Source organism: Clinocottus analis, unplaced genomic scaffold (genome assembly GCF_023055335.1).
Source record: "Clinocottus analis isolate CAN_PGR_092001 unplaced genomic scaffold, fCliAna1.0.p SCAF_12, whole genome shotgun sequence".
NCBI lineage: Eukaryota > Metazoa > Chordata > Actinopteri > Perciformes > Cottidae > Clinocottus > Clinocottus analis.
In genome coordinates, this window is record NW_027175843.1 from 9,930,497 (window position 1) to 9,942,704 (window position 12,208).

At 39.1% G+C, this 12,208-nt stretch overlaps 1 protein-coding gene across 2 annotated transcripts in view; it reads left to right on the top strand.

Moving 5' to 3' along the window:
- The window catches only part of LOC137782740 (glypican-6-like), a 70,375-nt gene that overhangs the window by 44,719 nt on the left and 13,448 nt on the right, over positions 1–12,208 (top strand). The window contains exons 5-7 of one of the 2 annotated variants that reach the window (XM_068572316.1): positions 4,592–4,722; positions 5,382–5,525; positions 6,531–6,560. In XM_068572316.1, the coding sequence (XP_068428417.1) occupies positions 4,592–4,722; positions 5,382–5,525; positions 6,531–6,560 (305 nt within the window). The remainder of the gene's footprint in view (positions 1–4,591; positions 4,723–5,381; positions 5,526–6,530; positions 6,561–12,208) is intronic. The other variant, XM_068572318.1, reaches the window with a different exon arrangement.

A 12,208-nucleotide genomic window follows, 5' to 3' on the forward strand; every position in this document is an offset into this window, starting at 1 on the left:
GTTATCCTTTTACTTTATCGTAATTTAAGAAGAAAAAAAAGTCTCCATAAAAACACAATTTAAATGATAAGGAAATACAAGTTTGTATTTTTATTGATTTAAAAAAAAATCTTGTCACTAGTATAATGATGGTTGATTAGCTGGTTAAAGAACTGTATTTATTGAGAAATAAACGGCTATTGGCCTTTGTTTGTTGGCCGTTAACGATCAGAGATCAACAACTAGAAAAGCAGGAATGCTGATCTCCTGATCACATATTTTACTGAATATTGGAAAACGATCGTCAGTAAAACGTGCTGCATCACACTGTGATGGTTAATGTTTGAACTGTGTAATTAATCCACGGTTTACATGCACACTGAACCGTGAAGGAGGATCCATATGGATCACAAATCGACAATGGTCCGTTACACCACTAGCGGCTATTGATGCTCTGAATCCTGTCTATTGCACCTTTGCTAGATTGTATCAGGGTTAAGTTCAATTATGTGGGCTCCATCTAAGCTTACAGGAAAGCTTCTGTTGTAGATATAATATATATTCATGACAAATCTAATTTGGGATCCTGAGGCACTGGAGCTGATTCCAGCTGACATTGGGCAGGAACATCCTGGACAGGGCGCTGTACAGACAACCATTCACACCTACAAGCAATTCAGAGTCTTTAATTAACCTGAGCTGCATGTCTTTGTACTATGTGAGGAAGCCAGAGAACCCAGAGGGAACCACACTGCCATGGGGAGAACGTGCTAACTGCACACACAATGACCGCCTGGGATCGGGAATCGACCCTAGGCCCTTCGTGCTGCGAGAATGGCAGCGCTACCGTGCAGCCTATATTCATGACATTCTCTTTGTAAATCTTGTATCAGATGAGAATGTTTTGATTTACATCCCAGCCAGCATGTCCATGTGTGGACTATGTGTTGCTATTAATACTTTAAAAGTAAAAGTGGATTTAATTACCTGGAAATTTGGCTTTGTGTGTGTTACACAAATGTGTAGGCTATGTTCACAGACTTTTTGGTCCACCTAAGGAACAACATGCTTTTCTTTTTCTTTATCCATTTCTATACAGTTTCCTACAGTTTTCCTATTAGTTGGTTGACTGAACCACAGATGAGCTATGGTTTATAGAGTCCAAAATTACACTAGAGCCATTTTTCATTCTGTGGCACTCTTCACAGGCAAAGAGCCATAGATAGGCCTGTTCACTTTCCTTATTTGTCCTTGTCTGCTGGAGGTTGCCTCTGGCTGACATAGCCTGAATTTAAGTGGACATCAATCTCGATAAAGAGGCAAAGCCCAGAGTAATATTACCTCCTCATATTCTTATTAGCTGTTTAGCTAGACAACATAAATAAACATGTGTCAGGCCACAAACTGAAACACAAACCTCTTATATGAAACTAAATATTTGAATCTGGAGCAGCATGATGTCGTTTTGGGGTCTATATCTAGACACAGTCTCAGTTGTTTTTAACACCCGCTGCTTAGAATAGGACAATATGTGTCTATTTGCATGGCTGTGTCGTGATGATAAAAAGATTTTCTCCAGCTGGCCGGTGGCCTATCGCAGTGATGCAAAAGTGATGCAGGGAAAATTTGGCTCAGAGTGGCAGCTATGCCACAGAGGACTGGACTTCATGCACTCATAAATGATCGTCATTAATTCTCCATGTAGGTAGAGTTTTTTTTCCACATGTGGTGCAGGAGCCCTTCCTCTGAGACAAAGTTGAACTAAGGGCTGGTTCAACCCAATCAGCGCCACTTCTCAGTCTTCTAGCTCTCTTCCTTCTCTCTTACTCTTTGCTCTCGCTCGCTGTCTGCTCTCCCCCAGTTATGTACGAAGACACATTTCTGGGCTCTCTGTGTTCGACGAGCCCATCTGATAAGTTGCAGACAAGTCACCATGGTTTCCATCTTTTATGGTGCTTGAGGCACTCTTCTTTTCTCCTATTATGAAATATGAGTTGTTCCCAGTTGGCTCCCTTGACCTACATTTTCAGTGTTTGCACTTGAGAGTTTTTAAGCTCACGCTTGAATTGAAATTTTTTGTATGTGTTTGTTATCAAGTAAGCAGACATACCGGAGGCAGTTGAATTAATTTACATTATAATCAGACTGAACAGCAAGCTATATCGCAATGCCAAGTTCAACATTTTAAGTGTTTTGCCTAAATGGTAGTTTAGTGCCAAGAAACACATTATAGCAGCTGATCAGCATCAACGCAATTTACAAATAGTAGAACATGCTCTTTTTTGCTTGGTGTTTCTGCTGGTACAAGTGTCATCTACTCTTAGACCATATGGACGCACAGTGGTGCGATTGAAGGGCTCCTACAAAAAAACATTTGGCCCGACAGTCTGTATATTAAAATCCCAGCAAGCCTCACAGGCTATTACATTGTTCTTTGTTAGCAAACAAAGAGTTCTTCAAAGGCTTAGACTTCTTATTGGAAAGGAAATCAAGACTTCACTTTGTTTTCCTCTGCAGTTAATGATCTCAAGCCCCACAACAGTGACTAGAAAAGCTGGAAAAAACTTTTTTTAATTTATTTGTCCTCTCATATTTATCAATGGCTAATGAAATGATATTTTAACGTCAATTTTTTTTCATATGTTTTTTTTTTTTTTTACAGTTTCCTTCACTGCTTCCTGGTCTGTTCTCTGAAACAGTATCTGTGTGTTCACAGTTTGGGAATAAATTGTACTTTATATAATAATTGTATAATAATTGTACCTTATGAAGGGTTGGGAATGCATATGGTCCTCTAAAAACAACACTCTGTCTACTGCATTTTAGTGCAGATTGAGTAAACTGGTAGGGCTGTCATGAGCATGCGAGAGGCCGTTTTTTCCAAATGACAGGATGACCTTATTTAGTAAGGATGTATTTGTAGAGTCATTACGCCAGCCTGCTGGTGAGGTCTTGTCCTGGGAGGGCTATGGATGCAGAAACCTTTCCTGATAGACGACTTAAGTACTGTCTCCAGATCTGGGACTCACTCAGTTATGAGTTAGTGGTTTTGTGATGTCCAACTCCCTGGGCCACGCCATACAAACGCAGAACTGCCATTACAAGGTATTGTGGCACATTAGTGTATAGACCCCATGGGCTTGAGAGCACTATAGCAGTGTTTCTGTTTCATGGCAACATCAATTAATACTCTTCACCTCAAACAAATAACATCTGTTGTCTTAGCTAATGTGAAATCAGCACCATCACAGCTGAAAATATTAAATGTGTTAAGCACATCTTATTGTTACATGATCAGTGTTAATTGAAAGTAATTAAAACAGATTGGCTCTGTGGAGATGATAATGATAAGTGTAAGGCCCTCTGGCTTGTGCCCACATGAGGATATTAATGAGCCATTGACCTTATAGTGTTCATTGGCCTGCAGCAGTTGTAGATAAATGCTTGGCTTTCAAAAGTTTTATTAAATCAATGACTCATCAGTGCTATTTGTTGCATTTAGCCTAACAACATTTTGTTGATTTGATTGAGTTGATCTACATGAAAATTTAATTCACTCCAAGATGCATGCATGCTGCTTTATACAGTAAGTGAGTTTAATGAGAAGGTGGAGGTAATTGTCAATACTGGCAAGACATAATCATTTGCTGTTGAGGTTAAGACCTTTGCTTTTTTTTCAGTGTGTTAATAATGCAATCTTTTAAAGGTCAGAAAATAGGGGAAAATGCTAACACAATTTCCGAGAGCCATAAGGGATGTCTTCACGTTGTTTGGTTTAAGGTATTCAGTTCACAGTGATATAAGAGAAAACAATCAAATCCTCACATTTGAATATCTGGAATACATTTTAGTCCTATTGATGAGCAATTTATTTTATTGTTTATTACACTGGCACAACATTTAACTAAATTCAAAAGCTATTTCATTGGTTTTCTGCGGCTTCTTTTTTGAAATTTTCTCTGCAAGCTGACAGAGCCCAAAAACACTGCAACTTAAAGAGATACGAGCAGTGTAAGAAAACGAAAGTAGAAAACCTTCAATGGGGCTTTGAAAACGTATGCTTAGTATTTTGAAGGACACTTAAATACATTCGGAAATCACAAGCTTATACAAAAAATCCATAGGAAAAAACAAAAATCGTAGATACACGCAGTTACAGGAACACCAGTACATGTCAAGCATGCAACTGAACTGAGCTGCAACACAGTAGAAATGCATCCAGGGATGTGAGTGGAATCCTTCCTGCTTGTGTTTTATGATTGTGTTTCCCTCATTTGCAGTGAAATTATACATGTTTAACCAAATTTGTGAATAGTTGTCCTGTATTTGATTGTATTTTTCTCAAGTTGCAGTGCACTGGAATGGGCCACATAACATGTGACAAGCAAGTCACAAAGCAAGTGAATGAGACCACATAGTACCTCCTCCTTTGTGTTTCAAGAAACTTGACAAAACATGCAATAATGAAGATGATTTTGTATTTCAGTGCTTGACCACTTGGATATCTGTGAGAAGTGTAAATTAAACTGAATTAGTTTGCAATTGCTCCACTTCTTCCTTCCTCCCTTCTTGCCCCACCCCAACTTCTTTTGTTGTACCACTGTTATGACAGATGCTTTGCTGCTGGTGGCACAGAGGCTGGAGGGACCCTTCAACATTGAATCTGTCATGGATCCTATTGATGTCAAGATTTCAGAGGCCATCATGAATATGCAAGATAACAGTGCCCAGGTGTCCTACAGGGTACGTCCATTATGTTTCTTCCCCATGGAACAAAAGTAACAAGTCAAACAGGTTGCTGAAGTCCAACTTGAAGGGAAACTACCAAGTATGACTTTTTTTTTAGTCGTACTGCGCTGTGTCGAAGGTGTGTAGTCCAACACATTCTAATTATGTTCAAGTTTAGGTTTTTTATTTGAATTATATGTTTTTACTTGGTCAGATAATCTTAGTTCAACTAACAGTAGTTAATGTGTTTCCTGTGTTTTACTGCATTTTTCTTTTGCCCACAAAATTGTAGTCAGAAAGAAAGAAAATGTAGGCGGTTTGTGAAGATTTTCTTCTACCTACGCAGTTTTGAATGCCTGTTCTCATTCAAAGCTAAATGCACTGTTGGCATACACATGCAACAGATGCAGTTTTGTTTATGGTTTAAGTATATGTGGTATTTTCCCAAAAGCTTGTAAAAACTTAACTCTATCATCTTAAATAGCATTGGTCACAGCCCCAAGTTGAATCACCTATCAACGTGGTTACCTCAGCTTAACGAAGAGCACTGTCACGTTGGTAATGTGGGGTGAATGCTTCACAAGACCTTAACAAAACAGCATGTTTTCCTATTTTCCGCTTCCCAAGTAATTTAAACCTCTGACAGTTGGGTGCCCATGTTTTCGTAATTGCAGGTTTTTCAAGGCTGCGGCCAGCCAAAACCCGCAGGAATGACGAGGTCTACTCGTGGTGTTCCGGATGTGTTCAACGCTCGCTTCAGGCCCTACAGCTCTGAGGAACGACCTACCATTGCTTCTCGTACAAGCCTAGACAGACTGGTAAGGAGACCGAGCCGATGCTGCTGTTTTCAGACAAGACACTGCTTCAGTGTAAACATCATTTGTCTTTCTGACTTGACACTGTTGATTAAAGCTGGTGATTTGCCATCGTAAGCCCCCAGAGCCGGAAATTAATTCTTTGTACTTGTCCTCCATTCAGGCCCCTCTATCGATTTGTGTTTGTTAACGAATCAACAGCTTTACCCCAAGAGGGCAGTGGAAGGTGTGTTGTGCTGCCTTCAGTGTCCTTCTCATCTCTGTGTACTTGGCAAACAGAAAAGAAAGGGATGAAAGAGGAGATGGATAGATTTTTTTGCGGCTGACCATATCAATTGTTTGCTGTAAAGCACACCTTTATTTTCTATCAGATTACCTGTATGTTTGTTGGACTGGGATCTTGAGACATGGATTTCCATCTCAAACAACCTTGAAACCTAAAATGCTGCATCAGGGTAAAGGTTAACACGGAGCTGACAGACCAATTCAGCTGAGAGACAGTTCACATCATGGATTACCTTTGCAGCCAGAGTGTCCTTCCTTTTTCCCCTCTAGCCCTTTCAGGGTAAATGTTTGCAAATTATATCGTAGTTATGTTGGCGACACCTGAAATCAAACATTTTTGTTTGCATTATTGACCTTTGAAAAGTACCGAACGTATGAATTATATTTAGTGGAAAGGCAGTCTCGCCCACTAAACATGCTAAATAAAATGTCTCAGAGCTTTGTGTCAGGTTAATAGCGGGTTATGTAGCTAATGAATACATCATTTGAAAAGCAGCAATATTTTCTGCCATCTGTCTCTCGGAATCCCACAACAATAAATTATGTATCTGTTTTATTCAATGCTAATTATGTTTTTCCACAAACCAATTCATTTTGCACACAGTTTTCATATCTCATGTATAGCAGTTTCCTTTTTAGCTTTTCATGTCCGTCAATGATTTTTTGCACCTACACAGAATTAATTAAGACTTTCTCTTTCCCTGCCTTTATGCTGCAAACCAGAGGATTGTTTGGAATGCGATGCAACACAGCGTAAGGTTCAACATTTTATACAAATTTCAGATGTTTTTTGTTGGGACTATTGTCTTTTGTTTTGTGCTTTAAGAGCGAACATGATATTTTAATGTTGTGTGGTGAGGAATACATTGTGTTCTAAGCATTACAACAAACAAGTATCTTGACCTGTAAATCCCAGTAGTCTGTGTCCAAAGTGTCTCATTTACATCTCACATGGGAGTCTGTGTCACCCAGTCTCATCAAAATGGCTCTAAAAGAGCATTTTGTCTTCCACGTATTAGAGGATCTAATACAGAAACTATTCTGGCCTCGATATTGGCCACTGTTGTGTATTATAGGATCAAAGTATCGGCTGTTAAACATGGAATTTTACAGATTACACTGGGATTATAGACCGCGTGCAACGATGTCCTCGGATCATAAAGATTCCTTTCGAGAGATCCACGTTTTGTAAACCACCACATCTTTTCGAGACACATCCCAGGCTAAGACGCTCATTGCCATAGCTAATAAAGTCAACTCCTTCAGGAAGCCAACCAAACTGCATGTCACCTGACCCGGCAGAACTGGAATAGGTGAGGTGAGAGCAGTGAAGTGTTGGGCCATGGTGCAAAGGTAGTGAAGATGGGGGGGCTCCAGATTGCTCATGAATAACTGGGCAATTAGCCTGTGAAGACACAATGGGGCACAGTGACAGGGACTTATCTTTAACATGCAAGAGCAGTATATCTGAGCAGCAAATTCCATTATAAACAGAGAGGAATGTGCATGAGGAATCCATGCTGATCATAGTGGCCACAGGTAACTTCAAATCATGACATTTCCATAACGTAATGGGGGTTGTTTGGTTCATGAAAAGAAAAAGAGAAGGCTTGGTTTCTCTTTTTACTCGCATCTATTATTTCAACCGCTGTCAGGTGTCTGCTGAAAATCCCAACGGAGCAGCATTAGCATTCATTTGGAGTCATGGTTCAAGCAAACGGGCGGATATTCGCTCTGCTTCTGGCTTTCGCTAATTCCTTATAAAATATCTGGCTCTTTAGCTGTTAAAGGCTTCACAATGTTCACCAGCTAGCTGTTAACTTTGTCTCCTTTCAGTTTGATGCTGAGCAGATAGTGTACATTGGCTTCATGAGAGCTTTTTCACTTAAACAGCCGTGATGTGTCCGCAAAACGTTTTGCTGATGAGAGCAGAAAGGGTGAACTGAAGGTTGTCGGCCTTCAAACCAAGACAGTAAGCTAAAACATGCTTTAAAGCATCGTAATTAATAACACCACACATACACTATACACTGTATTTATTGTCTTTAACACCTGCAGAAGTTCTTAGACTGGTTGTATTTTTGAATGTTTTAGATATTGTCAGTCTGCAACTGCAGTCGTGGGAGATCTTGTCACGGTTATCGATTCTCTTTCCATTTCAAGCATGAACAAAATACAGACAGGCAAATACAGATTTTGACCAGCTCCATGGAAATACAATGAAGAATGGAAACAGGTTTTTACCGGAAGCTTTCTGTCAGTATGTGTGTCTCTTAATTGAATCAGCTGCATGTTATATTTTCACACTTGGTGTACGTTCAGAATAAGTGTGAACGTGTGAGTCTCCTGTAGCTGCTGCCTCGTGCCATCATTAATGTGGCAGCATTCATGTGTTTATCTTGCAGCAGGGACATGACTGTATTCCCTATGAGAGCACATTTTTGTTGTCCCTCACACTGTCCTCATTTACATTCTGGCACTAGATAATTACCTGTAACAGTGACACTACTCAGCCTTGTGAAACTTGACAGTTGTTTAAGGTGTCCTTTGATAAGAACTTCTTGTCCCGATTTTTTTAAGTCAAAGAATGTCGCATTTCTTCTGTTGCCTATAGAGAAGCCTGGAGGAGCAGGCCCACCTCCAGCTCAATGAGCCATGACTGTTTAATTGCCTGACATTCTGTCAGAGCACACGCCCTCAAAGCTCTGAGAGAAATGGAGATTTGAAAGTCCAAAGAGGGGATAAAGGCACAACAGACTGTCGGGCTCAGAGGCGGATTATAGATAAGAGGTGGAGCTTTTAATTTGACATTTGTAACAAGTTTGCTGCAGTTCAATTTGGAGTAGTTTTATTGTTCCTTTTAGTCTCTTGTGTTATACACGACTTGCATTTTATCAGTATAACACTATAAACAATAAGAGCCAGACACAGACAAGATTAGACTGTAGAAAGAGCCTGTGGGGAACAATAATTGCCATAACTGTTTGTTCCTAAATAGAGTTAGACTCTCTTTTTACAAAGCTTTCAGAGGATACTCCTTGAAAATCAATCAGATGTAAAAAAAATAAATAAAAAAAAGAAAGACATCAACAGCAACTACAAGGTTATTCATGTGCACGCTCTTCCTTGATTATTAATAAATGAAAGCTCCAACATCCCGGATGGATTAAAAAGCTCCCTTCATTATGTAACGATATAATTATATGATTTTATATTTACATCCAACATTTACATCTTTAATATTAAAATATGATACTTTTTTAGGCTCGATGATTGTGACTACTAAGCTATAATTGTTCTTAAATTAAAGCACCCTATTTTAACTGTGCAAATAAGATTTACGCCTGCTGTTCTCTTTTATTTTGTTGCCTTTCTCACCCTGTCAAACATGTTGTTGTAGTGTTGGCATAAGCCAATGTTTTTTGGAAACCAAAGTCAACAATTGACAGTGGCTATTCATCGTGCATTCAGACATACACCTTAAGGTTAGTCATAACCTTACCAGACTGTTGCTTGAAACAGTAAAACACTTCACATAATGTTGTAGGAAAAAATAAAACTGCTAGACAACAGTGGTTACAAACCCAGGGTCACAAATTTAATAGAAGTTAACAGAGTTTATTTTTTGGTCATGTGTTTTTAACATCTGCTCGTAATCTTCTAAAATACTGCGTAGTTTTACTAATCTAAGGTACTGATAATTACTCTAAGGAAACAGTGAGACTTGATTGAAGTTATCCTTTTTGAAACTGATACCTAATGGAATCTGACCTGCCAACTAGTTGCAATGTCACAAATCATGCTTTCATGTCTTAAGCTCAGATTTGAGGTGAGCAGAGAAACTCAAACTCTGGATAATGAATGTAAGGACAGCCTTCTAATATCTTAACTCTGCACATGCATGATTTTGAGCATAATTTTTCGGTTGGAGTCGGAATATAACTAAAAGCCACCTCTGACCTTTTCACTGAACAACAAAAGAGACTCAAATTATTTAAACTGAAATTCTGTGCATGGTTTTTCCTTTTTTTAAAGTTTTGTGTTATGTCCTGAGGTCTGCTATATGCCTAATTGTGCCAATGTGGATGCAGTTCAGTAGTTCAAGTCCAAAAGAGACAATCCATCCTGTGGTCTTGGCTAGACTTCTGTGAGAAAAAGTGGCAGCATGGTTGATCAATGCTTAGAAATTAAAAGGAAAAAGGTATTGTTGTTGTTGTTGTATGTATGTCTTGTTTTCTCTTGAGACACTCAAGTTTCCTACAACCATGCCATGCAGGTCAATAAACTGTTGTTAGCTGTAACTCTGTCATTATCTGTCTGTTTGTGAGCATTGCGAGAGACCAGTGATCTACCAGAGGTTTTCCCTTGCTTTGGCTCCAGTCTTCCATGACTGGATGAATATGAGTAAGTGTGAAGAGTATAGAATAAAAAGGTGGGAAAAAAGGTCTCTGTGAGTGATGGAGACTGGATTGCTCCAAACTATCTATTAAGCTGTGTAGCGTCTCATAATGTAATAACTTTGCAAATGGTAGAAACCAGGATATCACTTTCCATGTGAGGAAAAAATATTAACTTGTAATAGTATAACATTAAGTAAAACTGCAATACTCATACACACAATCTTGTTTCTCTCTCATGCTCTGCCATGTCCAGTAAGAAACAATGAGGAGGACATCCATGTGTGGTTTGTGAAGTCAGTTGTCAGGGAAAAAAGCATGACCACTCCCTTCCCAAAATCCTGACCCTGGCATTATATTTTTGCAATCCAAGAGCACATCAAGCCACTGAAACATTCTTGTTTTGGATACAGCTTAATGGAAGCAAAGTGGGCCTGTCCACAGCTCCTTTCTCTGAGTTGATGTACCTACTGACTCTTGCCCAAGCCATGCAATTATGTGGATTCCACAGAATCAGTACAACATAACTGGTACTTTTTCTGAGACCACACAAAATAAATAGTCTCGATGTGCATACGTGGCATAATCGCTTGGTCAGGCATTGTTTGACTGTAACTCAGTCGAGTGTAACAAACTCCTATACACCACATTCATGCTTTTAAATGTAAATCACCCCTCAGCAGAAACAAGTTTGGTCTGACTGCTTATTTCATTATTCCTATGGAATTGGGAAAAACAAACAATGGCGATAATGACAGGTCAGTAACGTCTTTATTTTAAAGAATGATACTCGAATTGGATTGTTCTGCGTGTGGTGTACAGCTGTGGCATTTCACCGCAGGCTGAAGACACTCTTCATTTCACTGTAGGCAAATTTGTGAAGGCATCTGCACTGTGCCCTCACAGCAGTGATAGTACTCTATGTTTCTCTTTTCCAAGCGTTCACGTTAGTGTCTCAGAACAGCCGACACGTGGAAACATTATCTACTGACTCCGTGTCCATCACCCACATGGTGAAAAAGGTTGTCTGCTCATCAGGATGCAGCTTGGTGGAGCTGATCTGGGATGATTGTGTGATTTTCCAGGTTAATTTGCTGCTGTTTCCTGAAGAAAATATCTGAGAGGACTCTGGACTGATAATAGATTTCTAAAAATCTATTATCAGTGATGTTTTTTTTTTACTCAAAGACTACTCAAATTGCTGTTTTGCTACACTCTACTACCACATAAACTACTTACAATGGAGTATTTATACTTTTACTTTGTGAATATGAGTAATCTGAATATGTTATCTACAACTGACCAAAATTCTTAAAGTCTTAATTTTTACAAAACATACAATATTTAATTACTACCATTGTTAGACATTCCATTAATTCATGATCTCTCATGCAGAGTAAATCTTTTGAGAATTGCTTGCTTTTAATGACTTTCTTAAAAATAAAACACTCACACAACTTATTAGTATTAGTTCAATCCCCAGGCTGGCATTTCAGAGGGTGACATACAGACCCTGTTAACTTGCCAAGGCCAGTGTTGACTTCTCCTTGAGCAAGGCATTTACAACACCCAACTCCTCTAGTGGAGCCCAGTGACCAACAGATCAGACTGGCATTATACTAGACAGCTTCCAGTTAGTCAATGTTTGTAATTGTGTAAGTGTGGAGCAGGACATTTATTTAAAAGAGCATTCAGCCATAGTGGATGTAGGTAAAGGTTTTCAGTTTGTGTGGGTATGCATGCAGATGAGTCTTGCTTAATGCACACTAAATGGCGTATGTTTAGACAGTCAAGGTGACCAGTAATAACAGTCACCACAAACTACCACATCCACCAAAGCAGATACATTTCAGGAGAAACTCTTCATAGTTATTTCTATAAATATATTAAACATTCATTCCAAAAAAGAAGGTGCTGTTGTGGCTGTGAGCCTTGTTCTCTCCTTGCATGAGAGAAAATGATCATCTTCTGAGGGAGAGAAAAGAGCTGTGCATGAAGATGGAT